Below are 24,284 nucleotides of genomic sequence, written 5' to 3'. Positions count from 1 at the left end.
GAGGAGATAGAAGGGAAAGTTGCTCACCACCACACTACGGTGCTAGGGAACCAACTTGGAGGCGACGTTGCGAGCGGAGATTTTTACCGGATTTACTCGCGGTACTGTAATCGAACGTAAAAGCTAACGTTAAGGTAAAGGCTCCTTCCAAACTTTTAGTTTGCATTTAGGGACTTATCTGTGGTTGTGTGGAAAAGAATTTTGTTAGGGTTAGAGTGTTGATTTGGGGGAAAATGAATCTAAGGCTTTATGGGTAAAATCTTAGAGTTAGGTTTTGGTTATATTGATGAATGTTTCGTGGAAAATGAATTTAAACTCATTTATGTATGATTTTGAGTAAATGAAACTTGTTGTGTTTGAGTGGTGGATTGTGTTGATTTGTGTTCGTCGTATTTGACGTGTTCTTAATTAATACTGATGAAATTTGTTGTGTGTATGGTTGGATACTGTGGAGAAATGAATTGATGTGTTTTGGTGTGAGTTGTGGTTTGGATCTGATAATAGGTTTGGGTTTGTTTTGTGTGGAATTTGAAAACCATTAGAGTTAAACGAGTATTAAGAATGGAGAATCTCTTAATGTCTACGTTTACTTAATGTTGGCGTGAAAACCATTAGAGTTAAACGAATATTAAAAATGAGGAATTTTTTAATATCTCGGTTTACTTAATGTTGTTTTAGAAAATCGTTTAAGTTAAATGAGTATTAAGAATGGGGAATCTCTTAATGTCTTGTTTACTTAATGTTGTTTTGGAAAATCGTTTAAGTTAAAAGAGTATTAAGAATGGGGAATCTCTTAAGGGTGTTTGGCACACGAGTCGTGTTTGAATCAAGTTATGATTGAGTGTTATGTATTGATTTTGTGTGTAAGTGTGACTGATTGTAAACTATTTCGAAACTCAAGTTGTCGTGGTAATTGTGTTGGAATTGCTATGTGTTATGTATTGATTATCGTGTGTAAGTGTGATGGATTGTAAAACTATTTCGAAACCCAATTTGTCGTGGTGATCGTGTGGGAATTACTAAGTGTTAAGATGTGAAATTGTGTATGAATGCGATTGAGTTAGTTTATGTATTTTTGGAAGAATAAGCAGGGAAATCGATTTCCCAATCGATTTGATGAGTTGCAGAGACTTCACAAATTTGACAAAATCGATTTGCCAATCGATTTCGCAATATGTTTTTCAAAACCTTTTAAGAAATCGATTCGGAAATCGATTGGCAGTAAGACGGGAATTCAGCAAAACTGACAAAATCGATTTGGAAATCGATTGATATCAACACAGGAGCTCAGTTATTCATTCAATCGATTTCCCAATCGATTGAATTAAGCCCAGAGTTCAGTTTTTACAAAAATCCTTCATCCAAATCGATTTCCCAATCGATTGGCCCAGTGAAAACTCTTATTTTGAGTTAGATAACAGATCGCTCATTGATTTATCAATGTCTTGATTGGTTATGTATTACTTGACGGATTGAGAACTTTATTTTGACTTCATTTTTATTTGGCAAGTGTTATATGAACTTTTAGCATGTGGAAAACCCTTTTAAGGTGCATGCTAAGTGGAAAGGTTATTTATGCATTTGAAAACATAAATGTTATGTGTTAACTGTTAATTTCGGTTGGTGACCCTTTACAACTATTGTGGAAATCTAGGCTTTGCCCTCAGATGAGAGTCAGGACAATCCTACCGGTTCGTACCCTACGGATGGGAATGTAGATGGGAATGCTTGACTGGAGCTACATTAGGAGGATCTCACGGGGCGCGTGGAGATCACTCAGGGTGTATAGCTATAGTTTTTTGAAGAATGATCAGATTAAGATGACATAGAGGGAACTTATGTCTTTTTTTGGATTACGTTATTTTGAACTGGAAAACTTTACATTTACTAATATTGTCAGCTTGACATGTTATTTTCGGTGGGTTACATGTACCACTTTTTATTGTGTAAATATTTTGGATTCATATTTTGAGAGATTTTTCCGCTGCTTATAAATTATAATGACTCGATTATTTATCCAAAGTTATTACCTCATTTATTTCTCTGTTTTATTTTAACTTCTTTTGAAAAAAAAATACACCCTCGCTTTGAAAATCAGAGTGTTACAAATTTCTACATAAGTGATGGTGAAATTTGAGAAGTGATGATGCCTAAAAAACAACGAAAGTGGTGGAGAAATTTGAGTAGTAGTAGTAACCCCAATTTTCAATCATCTTTAAAACTGCATGCCATGTGTTTGTGATATTGTCTCTGTTAATAATAAGTCTAATGTCTCTATACTCTGATGGAAGCATGAGAACACTCTAATGTCGTTGTCGGTGATGCAAGCGGTTGGATCGGTTATGACAAATAAATACAGTGAAGGTTATCCAGGCGCTAGATACTATGGTGGAAATGAGTATGTGCAATTTGTGGATCTGGTTATAGTTTGTTTTGTTTTAATTTCAGAAGTTTGTTATGGATTGATTTCATTTTTATGTGTTGATTTTGTGCATACATTTTTATAATTTGATAAGGTACATTGATATGGCTGAGACTTTGTGTTAGAAGCGTGCATTGGAAGCTTTTCGGTTGGATCCGGCAAAATGGGAAGGTACATAAGATGGAAAATATTTATTTATGGTGCAGTTTGAGTTTCTTTGAGTCTAACTAAGAATGGTCATTTATGTATGATCAAGAATTTGGGAACTTATACTTTTTATTATACCAATTCGAGAAATGAGTCAATCTTAAAGGACTGCGGATGTAATTTTGCTATTTATTTTTTAGTTCGCAGTTTTGGCTTCCTCCATACTAATTGCAAAGCATTGCCAATATATTATTATAGCCTATAGGAGGTGAATTAGATTTGAAGTGATGTTATCTTGGTTTTATTGGCAATACCTTGATTAGTGTTTACAAGCATTTCCATTAGAGTAATACAGTAAGAATGTTTGTTTCAGCCGAGTATATTTGACAGTTGAGTTGGAATGAGGTACAACAGGACATGTGATAGTTTGTGCATTTTGAAAGAAGAACATAATGGAAATAGTGTCTCTTTTATTCACTTAACCTTAAACTAAATGCTATCAAATGAATTTCCTGAGATAATCATTTCATGTGCGTTCAAATGAACGTTTTTAGTGACTTTTGTTTATTTTTGTTGTAAAACAACTGCTATAAAGTACTAAAATTTTCAACAGAGTTCATTGATGTTTTATTTATTTCCTTTTATTCTATTTTCTTCTTTCCCTCATTATTCATCGTAGAAAATTAGAAAATATTATTGCTTTTTTGTAATTTATAGGATTCAGTACTTCAGTTTCTGATCAATTGAAAGTAATTATTTTACTACTAATGGCACAGGCTGCAAACTAATTAAGCTTGTTCTTATTTTTAAATAAACTAATTAAGCTTGTTAAACAGTATATGGTGAATATCTGAAATACCAAATTCAATAATTTAGAGTATTTTAAAGCTGGGTAAAAGAGAGTTCTTAGTCTTTACTTTACATGCTAAATAAATTAGTATATATTTTTTGGCTCATCATTCTGCTTTATTTTTAGGTTGAATGTTTATCTCCGTCCTTAAATAATGGTTTCGGAGAATCTTATCTCATCACAATTGGAGGGTTGTCTCAATACATCTTTAATTAAATATTTCATGTGTTTGACTTATGGACAAATTATCTGAAATAAAAATAAATATCAAAAGTTATCTTTCTATGTGGTACTAAATTAGCTTATATAACTCGTAATAATATTTACTCATTATAATTTAGATATAATATTCAATTTTGGTGCCAAAGACAACCTAAAGATTATGAGTGTGGTTACTACATTATGATACATATGTTGAACATTATATCTAGTGGTCTTGTTGATTCATGGATGCGGGTATATGATAGATTTTTTCAAAGTTAGTATTAATTAATTACTTATGATTTTTATGGGCACATGATTTAGATAACTTTGTTATTTCAATGTTTATAATTCAGATATTTGGAGAATCAAAATCATTCGAAGATGAAGAAATGATAATTGTCCGACAACGTTGTGCAAACTTGATTCTTGAACTAATAGAAAATGTTTGAAGCACTTGTATCATTTTAGTATCTTTAGAATGTTAATAGAAGATAATGTTTTTTTTAACTAGTGAATATTATGTAGCTCTAAATTTGATAATTTAGATTTTGTAAAAAAAATTGACTCATTGTCATTGATTTTTAAATGTAAAGCTTCGTATGAAGTTGTGTTTTATGGTTAAATGAGAAATTCTACTTAATAGTGTAATATGTGAAATTATGAGGATGCATATGTAAGGGGTGAAAGTTATGAAGAAAAAAAATTAAAAAGTTAATTATTTAAATCGATCGGCTCATCGATAAAATAAACAATTTTGAATATGACTTGTTATATTGGTTCAAATTGAACCGATGTAATAAATCAATTTTGAATTTGACTTGTTATATTGGTTCAAATTCAACCGATCTAATAAATCATTTTTGAATGTGACTTGTTACATCTATTATTTTAGCTGATTTAATAATTAAATATTTATTACAACGCTTGATGTTAGATCGGAGAAGAAACCGATCTAACAAGTACATAGGAACCGATCTAACAAGGTTTAATTGTACTTTCAACTTTTCTATGTACTAACGGATGATACCAAAATTTTCATTAATGAAATTTTTATAAAGTTTAGCACAATTATTAAATGTTAATTTTTTTTTTGAAAATAAAATGTTAAAATTTATAGACTAATAGATTTGACTTCTTACATAAATTTAAATTCAAAACTTTACACTTGTATTTATCTGAATTCTAAATGATGTTTTCTGCACCATAAAAAAAAATTCACTAAATTGTTAAATTGTTACTAGTATTCTATTTCCAATATGAATTATTTTTGTTAGAAAACTGAATCTCCTTAAATTAAAAAGGTACAAAAAAGATTAGGTATGATGAGTCCAATAACATTCATCCTCCATTTTGTGAAATAATCAATAACTATTAGGATAAACCGGTGCCAATTTGAAGCCTTAGGCTCGATGAAGTCAAATAACATCCATCCCCCACATTGAAAATGACTATGATGATGTTAAGACATTCAAAGAGGTTGGAAGTACATGTAATTTATCTACATAGATTTGACACTTATGACATTTCTTTACGTAACTAAAGCAATCAGACTTCATGGTCAACCTAGAAAGAGGTGTAACGTACAACATCGAATGACAACATTCCAAAATGTATATTCATTAAATTGAGAACAAAATAATTGAGGTAGGGGTTATAATGTAGGGATGAGCGTGTTTAGCTTTAGTTGGAGGGATAACAAACACTAGTCATTCTTGTAACTTAGGACTCCTATTGGCCAGCTTCCAAGAATAATAATTGCCTCAATTTGAACCGCTTGATCTTGTGTTTTATTTATCTTTCTAACTTTTTCCAGAACTGCGATTCTAAGTTTTCAATCCATTGGGATGCTCTAATTTTTTCCTAGGTTGCCTTTTTCAGGTTTTCAACCTTGAGAGCCCATTTTTCAATCATATTTTTTTGTTCAAGCATAATATTTTTTGATTGCATTTAAATTTACTTGAAGTGGAAACTCATCTGCATCCATTTCTGCGAGTAGTAGAGCTCCCCCATAAAAAGCTTTTGTCACAACATATGGTCCTTCGTAGTTCGGGGTCCATTTTCTACGAGATTTTTTTTTATGGGCAATATTTTTTTTAACACTAAGTCTTCTTCTTGAAACTCTCCAGGACGAGCCTTTTCTTGTAGGTTTTTTTAAGTATTTTTTTATATAACTCACAATGACATAGAGCTATCTTTCTTTTAATTCTATGAGATTCAATGGGAAGTACTGCTTCCATTCTATTCAACAATGAGAAATGAGTTGTCCCTTTTGAGGTGCGAACAAAGGTTCTATAGTCATGTAATGCAAATGAAAGCTTTTCATGTCGATCCTTATATGTCTCTACCATCTTTTGTATGATTTTCTTGATATTCTTATTTGTTGCTTCTATAGTTCCATTCATTTTTAAATGATATGATGAAGAATTATGGTACTGAATTTTGAAACTATCACACAACTCCTTCATCATTTTGTTATTCAGATTGGTAGTATTATCAGTGATAATCTTATTTGGAAAGCATATCGATAAATCAAGTCTCTTTTGATGAATCTAACAACCATGCTCCTCGTCACATTAACATAAAAAGCAACTTCAACCTACTTTGTGAAATAATCTATATGTACTAGGATAAATTGATGCCCAATTTTAAGTCTAATGCTCAATGAGTCCAATAACATCAATCCCCCACATGATTTACTTTATGAATATAAATTGAAAATGAATAATGGTTCTATTAGTGATTCTCAAATGTTCGATGCCCACATTAGTAATGTTGATGATGATGGTTTAAAAGATTGTGATTTGTATGTCAGGAAAAAAAAAAGCTAGAACTTCATTTTTCAAAATAGAGTTGGATATTTACTTATAGGAGGAAGTTTTACCAATAGTCTAAATTTTCATGTTTTGTTGTGGTGGAAGTTGAATGGTGTTAAGTATCCAAAATTTCAAGCTATTGCAAAGGATGTATTGGCAATTTATGTTTCTACTGTAGCTTCTAAATATGTATTCAGTACCAGCGGACATATCTTAAGTCCTCATCGAAGTCGACATCATTGTACTACTTTAGAGGTCTTGATGTGTGCTAGAAGTTGGTTATTGAATGCTGAGAAAACTGGTATTTCTTTTAAGTTATTCATTTTAAATTTGAACATCTTTGAAATAGCTAACAATTTTGTATATCTTAAATTATCATTGTTTATATTATACTATATTGATATTGATAGATGATTTGAATTCTAAAGTGGACAATAAAAATACTATTTTACTCAATGAAATGGAGTCTAACGATGAAGTTATTCTTTTCTCGGCACTCTTTGATTTAAATTTGTCACGTTAAATGTTAATATTTAACTTTTAATTTTTTTAGGTGAATTGTTGATCAGTGTTGTTACTTCAGTTTCCAACTCTTGCCTTGAAAATGAAGAGTTGATTTGGAATTTTGTTGTTTTAATAGATTAGTTTGTTTGTTGATTTGAAACTTTTGTTCGAATTGATATTGTCATTTCTAAAGAGGTTGAAGTTTATGAAAATATTGTGACTTGTAGGAAATTTAAACTAACTTTGAGATATTGTAACTTTATTATTTTGATTATTGAAATTTTAGAACTCGGTTTGAATGCAACTATTTAGTCTAATTATTCATTTTAATTTGATGGTATGAATAAATAAATTCAAAAACAAAAGTCATATTTTGTTTTATATAAAAGATACTAGTTTTTGGAGTGCGGGTGAGAATGAGATGTGGAAATTCATCTCCGTTGGATGTGGATGTTAAAAAGCCACCTTCCAAGTGTAGGGGCAGGGGCAACGGTGGTATTGGAGTTGCAGTTGTGAGGTTGGTAATTTTTAAAATTGTCTCCGTCTCGTTGCTATGTCCAAAACTGACTAATAAAATGAATTTTGAAATTGGAGTACTCTTGTCCATTTATAAAAAAACAAGACTCTTTTTTATGTTTGGGGAGCCCAAAACGAAATTTTATGTTGACCAAACTAAAACTGTTTTTCCTCCCATCAAATAAAGGTGTTCCAAACTATGAATTTTTTTTTAATACTCTTTCAATCATTTCTTTCCATTCCTTTTTTAAAAACAAAATAGAGTATTAAAGAATGAATATGCCACATAGACGATATAGATTTTACTAAATATTAATTCTAATTCAATTTGAAGTAAAACATTCAATAGATAAATTTAAAAAAAGAAAAGGACTTCAAATATATTATTGCACATTCAGAATTACATTATTCAATTGTGTAATGCACTTAAATTTACAAATATCATAAAATTAATTAATATTTTGGTTCCTAAAATTATTTTTCTTAAGAATATTCAATTTTCATAAGAATGCATAGAAATTATAATTATTAGTGTTAATTAACCACACCTTCATTTTATTCATCTTCTTCCTAACTCTCTATCTCCACCATGTAATGATGATAATTGTCCACCATATTTTTGGGAACCGAAAGCATAACTCTAACCGCATTAGGATCTCCAATAAGAGGATAAAACATGCAACAATGATCACTACCAAAATGGCCCACATGTGAAGGCTTCCCTTCTCCAAAATCTACATTTTCAATCCCTGCTTTATTAAATTGTGATGCATAAAAGATTATTGATTCATTCAAGATTAAGGTTTTGCCCTTCAACAAATCAATCGTTGACTTAATATACTCTTCATCGTCCAAATAACTCTTAGCTTGTTGTATACATTTTACATTATGATCTAGATTATTAGAATTCACTAAATCCTTTATTGTGCTCTCAGCAGACACCAGAACAAACCCATTCCCACAAAATTCTTTTGGAAGTTTCAATTTCTTTCTAAAATTAGCAGGGAAACAAATTCTCACAACACGTGCGGGAGATAAGTTAAATAATTTTGTAACGGAGCGCCATGTGTGTGCTAGTATCACTTCTAAGTCTGTGACGTACTTGAACGATGCCGTTGTACATTGTTTCCTTAAGCGAAGTACCTCGTTGGCTCCAAATGTGATTGATGTTGGGACAACTGTTTGGGTTACAAACCACATGAGAAAGTTTTGTTCGGGATTAGTGTGTTCCGGTTCTTTGATGAATATTGGGTGAGGGAATTTTATTTGTGGGGGTTCTTGAATTTTCAACATGTCTCGATTATGATAAGGTTTAATTGTCAAATTACTATTAGGGTTTTTTGTAAGATGGGCCCAATCATTAAAAAATTGTGACATGCCAATGCCATCCAACAAGATATGACTGAACGATACGAGTAAGATCATTCCTCGGCAACAAAGTCTCGTCACCTAAGAAAAATTATATTATAAAGAATGCTTAAATAACATACACACAAATATTAATATTAATATGAATTTTATTAGTACTGTGATTTGTCAATATTTTCTACATAAAAATAGAAATTGTAACACATATAAACTAAGCCTGATAAATGCTTATCACTATTCAATTAGTTAGAATACGATTTTTACCAATTTATTAGTTAAAAGATAAATATGTACTTATTTAGAACAATATATTTTGAATATATTTTACACAAAAATTTTAAATAAAATATATCATAATACACCTGCTTAAGCAATACAAGAGACAAATATTTTTTACCGATAGATCATTTATAGTACAGTCTTTCACTTATCAATTACTTAAAAGAAAAATATATGTATTTAATTCATATTGGTTCATCTCAATGTCTTCTAAATAATCATTTCAATAAACTATATAGGCGACAAATAGTTTAAGTGTTAAATATGTATTTCATTAGTACTATATGTATTTTTTATTTCTTCAACAAAAATATTTGAACAAATAATTTGTTAAAAAATAAATATATATTTTATCATCACTTCAATTATTCAACAACTTTTAGATAAAAATTTACACAAAACTATAATGTAATTATATCAATCATACACATGGCAAACAAACTTACATTAATCAATTATTTGAAAAATAAATATGTATGTCATTTGTCTAGTGTATTTTGTATATCTTTTACATCAAAATTTGAACAAAAGTATATTACACATGTATTAAAATATGTCATTAGAGAGATTCTTTTTACATTTTTTAAGAATGGTGTTTTGTAGAGTCTATTAATATATTTTTAATTTATAGAGTATTAATATAACAACATGGAAATGCTACGAAGAATTTGTCTAAATTCTTAAAAATCCTTTAAAATTCCCCTCTAATACAATTTTTGAGTCCCTAAAAATAAATTTGTATGTCAATAGTCCAATGTAATTTGTATTTCTTTTACATCAAAATTTGAACAAAAATATATTACACTTGTATCAAAATATGTCATTAGAGATACTTTTTTTTACATTTTTTAAGAATGGTATTTGTCTAAGTCTTCCAAAACCATTAAAATTCTCCTCCGATACAATTTTTGAGTTCCCTAAAAGTAGGAAGATTTTGTATTATTAATAAAAACAAACATCTCAAAATCCTCTTCTATCAAAACTCTTTCATTCCTTGGATTTCTTCCTTTCTTTTTCAAAGTCCTCCCTTCCCTTCCTTTATGATATAAATGTAAAAATAAAACATAAACATCTAAAACCACCACTCCAACGTCTTCATTGATGTTATTTATGTTTAAGTTCACGAAATAGTTTTCTTAAACTTCTAATATTGATTGTGCCTAATTGTGTTTTTTCTTCTTCCATAGATTCCCCCTACTAGATTTCTTCTATTGAAGATAATCTTATTCGAATCAGATTAGATATTAAATGTAAGTATCTCTTTCTATCAAAATTCTAGAAGTTTAACTTCTACCGCTAGACATAATTATTGTTGGTTCGAATGATTGTATATTGAAGGACAATGAAAGAAGACATTTAAGCGCTTTTTAATTTTGACTGATTTACTTTTGCACTAAGATTAATTTTATTTCTGTTTTTTTATTTTAAAAATTATTTTTCGTTTATTTATATATTAATTATAAAGTATATGATAACATAAATTTTTTTTATTCTACCTTATCACAAAATTTTGTTACTATCACATTTTCTAACCTGAGATACAAGAAGAGGAGTATCTAATATTTTTTTAGTATACCCCTTGCATTGAAGCTTCTTCAATGACTTATGTTGTATCATGCAAGGAATGAGTAATTCTTCAGCAGTGATATCCATGGAAGCCTCAGCAAACAAAACACCTTCTCCATTGCAATCCACCACCAACTTGTTCTCATCCTCACTGCTTGTCCTCAACCTCCCAGCTAAAGGGTAGTAATCCACCAAAACTCTTGATAGAGAAGATTTTAAGGTATCTACCTTTACAGATTTCTTGAAGAGAAAAACGTGATTGATTAATTCCCTGTGGTACATTTGGTCATCAAGATTAGAGAGATAAAGAGAGTGATTTGGTGTTGGTGCACAAGGGGTGATTGTAATTGGTGGCTTATAATTATAACAATCTGGGAGATCGATGGATTTTGACATTTTTCTTTCTTGTGTATGTGTGTTAATTACTTTGCAATAACTTATAGTGATGATAAGGAAAAATGTGAGTGTTAGAGAAAGAAATAAGATGACAATCAGAATAACTTATGGTATTGACTGTGAATCTATTAACTACTCCCCCATAATCACTTATTTGATCATCAATTCATTTATACCATAAAAATATAATAGAAAATATTATTTTGGAAGTAAGTAATATTAACTAAAAGGTATAACTAAAAAAAGTGCATTAAAAATTAAAAGAGTAATTCATTTTGATTTTTTTTTTTAATGGATCTTTCATTCATTGTAGGATTTAGAGAGAATTTATTACTTATTATATATCTCATCCGTCCTATAATAATTGTGGCATGTGAGAGAAAAACTTGTACTAATATAATTGTTATTTTTGGTTGCCAATATAACTTTAATTTCTTTTTACCAATTTTATCCTCTAATTAATACTATATACATTTGTCTCAATTTACTTTCTCTTTATTATGCAATTATAATAATTGTAATCAATTATTGGTTTATAAAGATAGTTTAGTAAAATTATTCTTTTTTCTCATTTAATTTTCATATATTTTTAATTTGTGTGAAATTGTGAAATGCTTTTACATCTTCCACCGTATTCCTTTTTGGGTTAAATAAGTTTTGTATCCCTATAAATTTACTATATATATTTTATTTGTAGTGTCGTTAATTTTTGTTTTTAAAATAATAATCTTTCAAATATTTTTATCAACAATTTTGGTCACTGCTTCTAATTTATTCATGTCTATTGTTTGAATTTTGAATGATTTTAGTATGCATGTTTAAAACATAATAAGAACATTTAGTATCAAAATATAGAATTTTTTTAACAAAAGATAAATCACATATACATATTTGGATTATTTAACTTTTTTTATACAAAATCTCCCACCCTATATTTGTCATACCGGTTTTTTATATATAAAAAATACATTTATCTTATATTAGGTTCAAACCCGAATCTTTACATTTATATGTGTGAGTTTATAATCGTATTTTCTATATCGTCTACAAACCAAAATTGTTGACCCTTTCAATTTTAAAGTAATATTAATTATTATTTTTAATTATATCCTCTAATTAATAGTAATTTGTTACCTTTGTCTGTAAATACTGGACCTCGTGAAAAAAATTATGTGAATTAAAAAAGTTAATAGTTGTAGTAATATTTTGAACAACAAATATTGTTTTACATGCTTACACTTGAAGAGAGAATTAGTTGATGTTTGTTGTTTGTAAGATAAGAAATAAGTTAATTGAGATTATATTACTAAAAATATAATTGATACAAATGAAAGTTTAAAGATCATATAAAAAGAGACAAAAGTTAAAATAAAATTAAAAAAAAAAAAAAGACAAAAGAAAATTGTTTTGTACATACAACTGCGATATTCGAAATTCAAATTTAAAATATGATATTCAATTTAACTATATAAAAAAAAATAACTTTTTTAAGAAAATTTTATAATAAAAAACGGAAGTAATATTTGCATTACTAACATATCACATCAATATGTTCTCCTATATTATTAGATATAGTAACATGTTTTTTTAGATAAAATATGATATTTTTTTAGTCTAAAATTGTTGCATTTGTAAAAAATCATTTCTTTTAAAAAGATTGCCACTTGTGATTTTCAATTCAACATTTTTTTTATGGTTCAAATATGTTTTTGGTCCTTGCAAATATGCTTCTTTTTTATTTTAGTCTCTGTAATTTTATTTATTTATTTATATCCTTGCAAATTCTAACAAGTTTTAAAAAGTCTTTTGTAAATATTTTTTAGTAAAAAAATGATAACATAACTAATTTTAGATGAAGTGACATATGGTGACTGTATAATTGTTGTTGATTAGATAATATTTAATATTTAAAATTAAAAATCATTTTATTAACTCATTTAATTAAAATCTTAAAACTAATTAAATAATAAAAACTCAATAATTTGCATCTTCAACTCCAAATTTTTTAATAAAAACTCAACAATTTTCATCTTCAACCCTAATTTCTTCATCTTCAAATAAAAAAATTTCATATTTAAATCCAAACCCTAAATATAGTTTTGGTCTTTTCCACTTTGACTCTTGTTAACCTTAACCATTGTGTCTGATTAACCCATTACGACCACACTTATTGATAGAAGGAATATGTGACTGATATTCCTTATCAAGAGACATGGAATATGGAGGACGAGTCGGATAAGGTTGGAGTAGTAAATCATTGTTTTGTTCCACTGTTTCACTAGCAAAAGTGGAAGCTTCATGTATGCCTTCCAAATCTCTACCTTTATACTCCTTGAGCTTAGTGATTAATATTTTGCAACTGTTTTCAATCTCAACCAAGGCAATTTCTCTTTTGTACCGTTTTTGTTGTTGAAGAACTTGTAACTCACACACAACATTTAGGGTTCCCAAATTGCTATCTCAATCCTATTTTTAACATTTTCTCCAACTAACAACAATTTGTGATTTGAAAATGAAGAAACTAGGGTTGAAGATGAAGGTTGTTGAGTTTTTATTAAAAAAATTGGAGTTGAAGATGAAGATTATTGAGTTTTTATGATTTAATTGGTTTATTAATTAATTAATTAGTTTTATTTTTTTAATTAAATAATTAAATGAGTTAATAAAATGAATTTTAATTTTAAATATGAAATATTGTCTAGTCAACAACAATTACACAGTCACCATGTGTCACTTCATCCAAAATTAGTCATGTCACCATTTTTTTTACTAATAAAGATTCATATAGGACTTTTTTAAAACTTGTTAGAATTCGTAAGAATATAAATCAAACAAAACAAAAATTACATAGACTATAATCAAAACAAATCAAATTTAAAATGACCAAAAATAAATTTAAATATTTTTTAAATTATATCTTTTAATTAATATGTCTCTAAAATTATTATTTTTAATTTTATATTTCTTGTAACAATGCATCAATAGATAATAATAACAAAATAAAATCATTATCCTTGTTGTTTCGTTTACCATACTTTTTTAATAACAAAAATTGTAAAATGCTAAAAGAACTGTTTTCCTAAAGTTAGTTAGTAACTCAATTAATGTTAGCCTTAATTAGAGAGCATTAAAATAGCACATAGGTTAGTTGAATGAACGAAAGACAAAAGTCATTCATCTCTATCGTTCATTAGTTATAACCAACAATCAAGGATTAATAGTCTACATAGGTTCCCCTATATATATATATATATATATATATATATATATATATATATATTTTATGGATCTTTAACAAAAATATTGGGGTGATTTAAATTTTAAGATTTTAATATATAAATAAAAAATTTAATATTATATTTAATATAAGAATTTTAAATTATAAATTTTAGTTTACATTTTTAATAATTGAAATTTAATTGGAATTTAAATTGGAAAATTTATTTTATTTGATAATTATAGTAGTTGTTTTTGTAACTTTTTCTTTATAAATTATTCCCTTAGATTTTTGTATAATATAGACATTTGGATTACAAATTGGCCTACGACTAGTTATATATTACAAAATTACAATAACATACAACACAATATCTATATTAATTAACATATTTATTAACATATGTTATGTCTAGTCAAAATTCATCACCGATTAACATATATTACATCACAATTATCACTAATGTAAAAATTAATTACTATATTTTGCCTACATATCTAATCAACTATAGTTAAAAAGAAACTTCGGCAACATTCTTTACTTAATTGTCTTCCATTAATAAAATATATGATAAAAATCAAACGTTTACTAACAAACTCTTGATTCAATAGTGTATAAAATTGATTTTAAATAATAACAGACCTAGGGATGGGAATAGGTTAGGCCGTCCGACAGAAGCCTATGACCTAACCTACTTATGGCCTGGTCTAACCTATTTAATAAAAAGGCTAGGCTCAGACTATTTTTAAAGCATATTTATTTAAATATGTCAAGCTCAAGCTTATAAAAAAACTTATTATGCCTCACAGGCCGGCCTATATATATTTAATTATTTATTAATGTTATTTTTAATTATTATATTAATAATATTATTTCCTATTTTAAATTCTATCAATTAGGCAATCACTCAATAGTCTTTCCATATTCGATAGTCATTCCATATTTGATAGTCGTTCCATATTCGGTAGTCACTCAATTAGTCAATAACTCAGTCCTTCCATATTTGTTTGAGAAATAATAATGGGTGCGTTTGTTTTAGAAAAAAAAATGTTTATTCTTTATTATGTTTTAGGGTTTAAAAAATGTTTGTTTCAGATTTTTTAAAAATTATTTTATTAGAAAAATTATTTTTTGTTTAATATATATAGATACGTACATTGATATTGGTATGTGGAGAGCATCTGTATGAGTAGAGCATTTTAATGTTTTAATATGAATAAGACTTTTAAATAGGCTTCTAGGTCAGACCAGTCTTTTAAAAAGGTCAGACCAGACCGAAAAAAAAGCTTATGATAGGCCGTAGGCCAGGCTTAAGCCTAAAAAATTAATTGTATGCCAGACTCAGGCCTTTCTAAACCTGGTCTGACCTATTCCCACCCCTAATAGGAGTTTTATATGACTATGAAAAGAGGAGATTAGGAAATATTGACCAGTTTTAAGTGTTTGAATCCGTCCACCAGAAAGTAACTATTGATTCTCTGGTGCACTATTCTTACATAATTTTCTCTATAATCACTCATTTCAAAAAAATAAAAAAAAAAATTGGATACAAAGATAAAGAGGGTGACAAAATAATCTTGCAAAATCAGTATGTAAATTTCGTTTCTCTAAAACAAACTAGTATAATAGTTTGTTTATTTATTTATTTATTTATTTATTTATTATCTTTGTTACTTTTCATGTATTTTTTTTATGAATCAAGTTTTAGTTTTTATTTATTTTTATAATACTATTATAGTTGTCGTTTTGTATATACGATGTTATAATTTAAGCAAAATTCATTTTCATATTCTAAAAATAAAATAAAATATGAAATTGAGAAAATGCATTCTTCAACAATCAGTGTTATGTGAAAAATTATAAACCTCACACAAACATTCATTTATGGTTCTATTCATTTAAGTAAACTTGAAAATACTTAAAAAAATAACATATTGAAAATACTCATTCAAGTAAACTTAGAAAAATACGTAGATAAAAATGAAAACTAGATATTGTTATCTCTTTCACTTTATCGAACTTGTCCATTGTTGGACCACCTAATTGTTTTCTAATGCACAGTTTGGTATTAGCATGATCGTCACATAAATAAAACAAAATTTAAAATTAATAAAATAAAAATTAACCAACACACAAATATTAGATATCATATCAAAAATTACATGTGTTTTTTATTTTTTTTATTGAGCATAGAGATACGTAGGAGCAAAGTTTTTTTTTTATTAATATAAATATTTTTTTTTAATTATTTTATTTGGTTGAAATAATTAAATAAATATAATCATTTTTCATGGACAAACAGTATGCAATAATAGGATTATAAAGATGTAATTATTTATGCTTTGAATACTAATATGTACTTCAGTGATGAAGAGCCTAAGTCCTATAAGGAATTGTGAATTCAAATGATCATGTCAAGTGGTTTGTGAGATGGAAGCTGGTCAATAAGCCTGTTGATGCTAAATTGATAAGGAGCAAGTGGGTATACAAAAGGAAAGAAGGGAACTCAGAGAATGAACAACACCTAAGTATAAGGTTAGGCTTGTTGCAAAGAGATATAGTTAAAGAGGATAGATTTCAATCAAATGACCCATCTTCCTTATGCCAATATTGTTGGAAGTCTAATGTACTCAAATGTGTGCACTAGGCTTGATATAGCTTATGTTGTAAGCTTGGTCAACTAGTACATGGATAACTTTGGCATGACTATTGGTACAACCTGAAAGGATCCACTATAGTGGGACTATATATGCTATTGCAAAAGGAAGCAAGCTGAAGGTGTAGCTTTTGAGTATGTATGTGGATATTGATTTTGCAGGAGATAGAGACAATTGTAAGTCATTGATAGGTTATGTTTTCACATTGTTTGGAAAAGAAGCTGAAGTTGCAAAGGAAGCAACATGGTTCTTTGTGACAACCAAAGTGAAATTCACTTGTGCAAGAATCCCACTTATCACGAACTAACCAAACATTTTGACCCAAAGTTGTATTGGATTAGAGGTGTCATAATGTTGTTTAAAATTCAATACAAATATTGTTTCAGGCATTAGCAACTTTCTGTTTTTGTAATTTTTAAATTCTTTTTCTACATCATCATATTAAGATCTTGTGCATAACATCAAAATTTTGCCTATTTTGTATCATATTAATGTTCTAAATTTTTTTAAATTGAAATTGTTGGAATTAAATGTGATAATTTTGAAACAATTATCAAATTTGAATTTGTGTTTTGAAATATTCAGAGAATATTTTTTTATGAAAAAATGAGAGAAAAGATGCATTGGTGAAGGGTTATATAACCTTAAGAAGAAGAAAAAAATCTAATATAAGAACTTATATTGAGAGACATGTATTTGATAACAATTACAATTAATTGATCAATTTTTTTTAATAAAATTAATTGATCATTTAACTATTTTAAAACATGAAATCACATAAATAAGAATTAGTATAAAGTATTTAATTCATCTTGTATAAACACTAAAATTTTATCATTTCAACACAATTAAATAACACTCTCTAATATATTTGGCTAAAATCAATTTTATTTTGGCAAAAATAACCTTATTGCAATCCTTCTACATAGCCCATACACGGGTAACTCGACCACAGTGCATCAACCAAATCTAAGAATCGAAAAGATGTTGTTGTACATAACAATTTAATGCAAATTTAGAAGTAAAAAACACAAACACACAACCTGACACAAAGTGTGACAAATAAGATTAAGTCACAACAGAGAGTACAAAATTCTGAACATTATCAGTCAAAGCCTTAGCCTTAGCAGGATCAAAGAGTTCACAAGCATGAAACCCATCCATAACAAAACAAGACTTCACGTGCACACCACGTGCCTCCAAAATCTTCGCAAGCTCCATTTGTTTATCCACCAAAGGATCCCCAGCGTACCCATTAATAAAACACTTCGGCAACCGTCCGATCTTCTCACCATATACTCCATCCGTAACCGTCGGATTACAATACACGTGGTCACGATCCGCACCCTCTGGTAAACACATGTCCCACATAAGATCTCCAGCAACTAGCGGCAATATATGATCATTCTGATTACGTTTCTCCGATTCCGTCCTCTGGACCCCACCGAAAAACGGGGAGTTCATTATCAGCCCTTGGATCTTAACAGGTTCGAGATCGAGATCGAGTGCACGTAAACCTGCGATGTAGGTCATATTACCTCCAGCACTACTTCCCATTAAAAAACATTTGGTAAAATCCACGTGGTCTTTAATCCACGGTTCAGATTCGTTAGAGTTAATAGCTTGTGATTTGAGCCAAAGGAGGGAATCAACGGCGTCGTCGTATGCGGCGGGGAGACGGTGCTCCGGCGAGAGACGGTAGTCAACGGAGGCAACAACGGCGGGGAAATGAGAGGCGATTGTGGAGCAAGAATCGTGGAAAAATGAGGAGGAAGAGTGGTAGAGGATGAAACCGCCGCCGTGGAAGTAGAGAATGAGAGGGAGTTTAGCGGCGGAGGAAGGTGGTGGAGGGTTAGGGAGGAAGAGACGGATGGAGGTATTATTGGCAGCATTGAGAGTAATGTCTTTGGAGAGAACGGATTGTGTGGGATCGGAGGAAGGTGGTAATGTGGGGACGATGTAGTTTCTTGTGAGGGAACCGTCGGAGTTGAGTTTGATTTTGAGGAATTCGTAGGGATCGATTGTGGAATTGGAAGGTGGTTGTTGTTGTTCCATTGTTGTTGGAATAATGTTTTGTTGAAGAGGATTGGAAGGTTATATTAATAGATTTTAGATCTGTCATTAATATAGTATGAAAATGTTGTTCTTAGTGGTTAACGTACGTGGGTTCAATTGTGGTCACACTTTGCCATGCATGTTTTGGACATTATAATTTGTGGTCATCCTCTTTTTAGATTTATGGTGACAATCTAACATAGACTTTGGTCCACTGTATGTTAATTTTAGAAAAATATTTAAAATTTTAACGATAAATATTCTCTCTTAAAATTAAATATTATTGGTCAAATTTAATTGTATTATTAATGACTTGATGATGTAGTTTGATTGTTGTTTTGAAATTCGAAAACCTTTGAAAACAATTTATGCCACCGAAAATATTACTGGGTTGAGTCGCGGACTAGGTCGCTCTCTTTAAGACGTTTCGAGGCACTGCCCAAAATTGTGCAAGGCAGACTATCAACCACGAAGTCCCCAGGATAAAACAGTCCAGATTCACTGTATCGGAGTTCTACTGCACTGTAGAAAACCGTTCTAGAATTACACCCTCTGTATGCCAGTCGATAGACTGACACTCGAATATAGCACGGAGGCTACTCAAATATAGCACGGAGGCTACTCAAGAAAAGAAGAAGAAGAAGAAGAATATAAGGGGGAGAAGTGAGAAAAGCCTCAGATATGGAGAGCTTTTGGTGTGCTTTTCCAAGTGAGGTGAGCTCTCTATTTATAGATGAGTTCAGCAACTGGATCAGAGAAAAAGGGGGGATCCAAAGGAGCACGGAGTCCATTTACTGGCCACTAGTAGAGTGCCTCAGAAATAGGAAACTTGATTGACAAGGCTCCTTGACCGGGCAAAAGTCAAAAACGTGGGAAAGACTCAGCTTTAGGGTTTTGACGTGGCACACATCTGAAGCTAAGTCAAATTAGGGTTTTGACTGAGCAAGGCACAAGAGACTAGTCTGTTTAGGGTTTGAATGAATCAGAACTTTGACTTTGACCTTGTGGATGGCAGTTTCGTAATATGTGACTCATCGCAAGCAATTAATTAATTTCCATCTGTTAAAAAAACTATGTGACTCATCGTAATATGGACCGGGCCGGCGGCGGCGGCGCGCGCGCGCGTGTGGTGGTCCGTTTGCTTGCGTTCTCCCTCCTTCACAAAATTGCGGTGCCCCTTGGGGCCCAACCCAATTGTGAAACTAACTCCTTATAAATGTCATAAATGAGTGTGTTCCCTCCAATGTGGGACTTCTCATTTTTCAATTCACACATTAAAGCCATCATCAATGCCAATTATGTTTCATCATTTCCAACAATCCCCCACTTGAATTTAAAAATGGATTCTAGAATAGCGTCAGACGCTTCAATAAGATTGTGCATAAACAAAGGTGTCTTTCGACTTGAACCTTTGCATAGCGAGTAGGATTCAGATTCAACAAGAGTAACCGTAGTTTTGAACTCTATCTCTGACATCAAACCCACACACAACCTTTTCATTAGGTGTATTCTAAAAAGCCCGTGCATTTAGGGCCCTGCACGTGTATCCCAGTCTAGTGAACGCTCTAGGAATTCTGCCTCGAAATTCCATAGGAAGCGGCCCCCACTTCCACATTCACGTAGGTGAGTCTATCAAGAGTACTCCTGTAGCCACTAGGTACCCCACTCCATATAGAGTATAGATCTCATTAAGAGTTTCTATTATCTCATCCTTTTATCGCTTCAGGAATCATGCTTCTCATTTTAAACATAGCATGTTCATCTCATATCACTATGACTTGTTATTACCCATTGAACCTAATTCTTGGGATCTCCAGTCTTTTAGGTCGGGTTACCATCATAAGTGACTCATTTATCTATAGGCATTAGTCCCATCCTTTTGGATGTATTTTGGACTTTCTCTCTAGCTAATCCTTTCGTCAAAGGATCAGCTAAATTTTCATCAGTGCGTACATGATCCACAGTAACAGCTCCTTTCGAAAGTAATTCTCTAACTGTGTTGTGCTTACGACGTATTTGTCGTCTCTTACCGTTATAATAGCGGTTCTCAATTTTTGCAATAGCTGCGGTACTATCGCAGTGGATCAACACAGCTGGTAACGACTTATCCCACAAGGGGATTTCTGCTAGCAAGCATCTCAACCAGCTTGCTTCTTCACTAGCATTAGCTAGTGCTATCATTTCAGACTCCATAGTGGACTGAGCCAATATTGTCTGTTTCTTTGATTTCCATGATACAGCACCACCGGCTATGCTGAAAACATAGCCACTGGTTGCCTTGGAGTCATCTGATAGGGTGTTCCAATCAGCATCACTGTATCCTTCAAGGACAGCAGGAAATCTTCCATAGTGTAATCCGAGACTCATGGTCCTTTTAAGGTATCTCATGACTCTATCGATAGTGTGCCAATGCTCCATACTAGGTCTACTGGTAAACCTGCACAGTAATCCCACGACATAGGCAATGTCGGGTCTAGTACAATCAGTGGCATACCTGAGGCTGCCAATGATGCTCGCATATTCAGTTTGTCTAACACCTTCACCAGAGTTCTTGAAAAGTTTCACACTTGGATCATATGGTGTGCAAGCAGGTTTACAGTCAAAGTAATCATATTTCTTTAGGATCTTTTCAATATAGTGAGATTGATCCAAAGAAATTCCCTTTTCTGACCTAGTAATCTTGATTCCGAGGATTACACTTGCTTCTCCGAGGTCTTTCATATCAAAGTTGCTGCTCAACAATGATTTCACATTATTCACAGCATGAATGTTTGAGCCAAATATGAGTAAGTCGTCTACATAGAGACATAATATAGTGCAAATGTTATTTTCAAATTTGTAGTAAATACATTTGTCACTTTCATTTACTTTAAACTCATTCGAAACAATCAAGTTATCAAATTTTTCATGCCATTGCTTAGGAGCTTGTTTAAGACCATATATAGATTTATCTAACTTGCAGACCTTGTCTTCTTGTCCATGAATTACAAAACCTTCAGGTTGCTCCATGTAGATTTCTTCTTCCAGTTCACCGTTTAAAAAGGCTGTTTTAACATCCATCTGGTGTATCACCAGGTTATGAATAGCCGCTAGTGATATAAGTACCCTAATGGATGTTAGTCTAGTGACTGGTGAGAAAGTGTCGAAGAAATCTATGTTCTCTCTTTGTCTGAAACCTTTGGCTACGAGGCGAGCCTTGTATTTATCAACAGATCCATCGGGTTTCAGTTTCTTTTTCAAGATCCATTTACAACCTATTGGTTTGCAACCAGGAGGCAAGTCTACCAGATGTCAGGTCTTGTTAGATTCTAGAGAATCCATCTCATCATTTATAGCTTCTTGCTATAGATCTGCATCTAAGGATGACAGAGCTTCTTTAATGTTTGCAGGATCCTCTTCTATGTTGTAGGCCATGTATTCTGGTCCATAATCTTTAGCAACTCTTACTCTCTTACTCCTTCGAGTTTTCGTTTCGTCTTGTTTGTTGCTTTCAGTGCTCGTTGTCACAGAAACTTGACTTGGTCCGCTGCCCCCACTATTTCTTGATTTGAAAGGGGATTTATCTTCATAGAAGTCAGCATCATTTGATTCTATGATCAATTTCGCGTTTAGGTCATAAAACCTATACGCTTTGCTGTTTACTGCATACCCAATGAATACACATTCATAGGCTCTACAGGCGAGTTTGATTCGCTTGGGATCGGGGATTCTGACATAAGCCAGACAATCCCAGGTTCGAAGATAAGATAGGTTGGGCTGTCTATTCTTCATTATCTCATAAGGAGATGTATTGCTTTTAGATTTAGGAACTCTATTCAAAACATAGAAAACAGTCAAAATAATTTCCCCCCACCAATGAGATGCAGCACCAGAATTAAGCATTATAGCAACAACTAATTCAGTAAGAGTTCTATTCTTTCTTTCAGCTTTACCATTCATTTCAGGTGAATATGGTGCAGTTGTTTCATGTACAATTCCTTGGGTTTTATAGAATTCATTAAATAAGCCGGAATCATACTCTGTTACTCTATCACTACGAAATCTCTTAATTTTCTTGTTAAATTGATTTTCTATTTCAGTTACAAATATTTTAAATATGTCAAGCGCTTCACTTTTATTTTTCATGAGATATACGTAAGTGAAATTAGAACAATCGTCAATAAAAGTGATGAAATAACGTTTTCCGTTTCTGGTTAGCGTTCCGTCAAGCTCACATATGTCAGAGTGTATTAATTCTAGAGGTTCAGTTTCTCTAACAATTGATTTATGGGATTTCTTAGTTATTTTGGCTTGACTGCAAAATTCGCATTTTTCAAAATCCTTTTTAGATAATTTTGGAATCAAGCCTAAAACACTTAAATTTGAAATCACATGTTTGTTTATATGACAGAGTCTAGCATGCCAAATATTAAAATCACACAACATGTAAGCAGAAGGAGACATTTTATTCATTTCAACATTCAATTTAAACATGCCATCAGTGGCGTACCCTTTCCCAACAAAGATACCATTTTTAGAAATGGTGTACAAATCTGCCCCTATAGACTGAGTGAACCCTGCCTTATTGAGAAGAAACCCTAAGACCAGATTCTTTCTTATTTCTGGAGTGTGCATAACATCCTTCAGAATTAAGGTCTTTCTTGATGTGAATGTTAATTCCACATCTCCAATACCAGCAACATTAGTGGTGTGGGAGTCTCCCAACATCACTTTCTTATCTTCAGCAGCAGTGTATGTTTTAAACATAGCACGATCATAACAGACATGGCGTGAGGCGCTAGTGTCTATCCACCATCCATCTGATCCACCAACGAGGTTGATCTCAGTTATCATTGCAATGAATTGCTCTTCGGTCAAGTTGGCCTGATTTACAGCGCCTTGCTTGTACCTACACTTGCGTGCCATATGACCCTCTTTCCCACAATAGTAACAGAGAAAGGGGAGAGGGCCATTTCTAGGAGGTGGTGGCTGCCTGGCAATTGGGACCCTTTGGTGGTTCCCATTCCTGTTGCTGTTCTTTGAAGTACGGTTCTGATTCTTCAGTTGTTTGCCGTTTGGCTTCAGAACCGCTCCGATGGACTTCTTCTTCTTGTTATTAGCTACAAGAAGAATTTCATCTTTCTGGTCTTGCTTGCGAGATTCCTCCTCAATTCTAAGGCGGGTTATCAGACTTTCTAGAGAGAATTCTTTAGTTTTATGCCTAAGAGAATTTTTAAATTCTTTCCAAGCAGGGGGCAGTTTGTCAATAATAACAGCAATTTGAAACTGTTCATCAAGGGACATACCTTCA

At 31.2% G+C, this 24,284-nt stretch overlaps 2 protein-coding genes across 2 annotated transcripts; both read right to left on the bottom strand.

The window, feature by feature from the left end:
- Positions 1-8,026: 8,026 nt before the first annotated feature.
- Positions 8,027-11,065, bottom strand: LOC101501964 (alcohol acyltransferase 9-like). The gene is made up of 2 exons (XM_004510866.1): positions 10,637-11,065; positions 8,027-8,905 (listed from the first exon to the last, which is right to left on the bottom strand). The coding sequence occupies exons 1-2, from the start codon at positions 11,063-11,065 to the stop codon at positions 8,027-8,029; spliced, it is 1,308 nt and encodes a 435-aa protein (XP_004510923.1).
- Positions 11,066-17,807: 6,742 nt separating this feature from the next.
- Positions 17,808-19,138, bottom strand: LOC101493590 (probable carboxylesterase 8). The gene has a single exon (XM_004510848.4). It carries the CDS (start codon positions 18,992-18,994, stop codon positions 18,008-18,010), a length of 987 nt encoding a protein of 328 aa, XP_004510905.1. The 5' UTR covers positions 18,995-19,138; the 3' UTR covers positions 17,808-18,007.
- Between the last annotated feature and the right edge of the window lie 5,146 nt (positions 19,139-24,284).

Source organism: Cicer arietinum, chromosome 7 (genome assembly GCF_000331145.2).
Source record: "Cicer arietinum cultivar CDC Frontier isolate Library 1 chromosome 7, Cicar.CDCFrontier_v2.0, whole genome shotgun sequence".
Classification (NCBI taxonomy): Eukaryota; Viridiplantae; Streptophyta; class Magnoliopsida; order Fabales; family Fabaceae; genus Cicer; species Cicer arietinum.
This window is presented reverse-complemented; position numbering and strand designations above follow the sequence as displayed.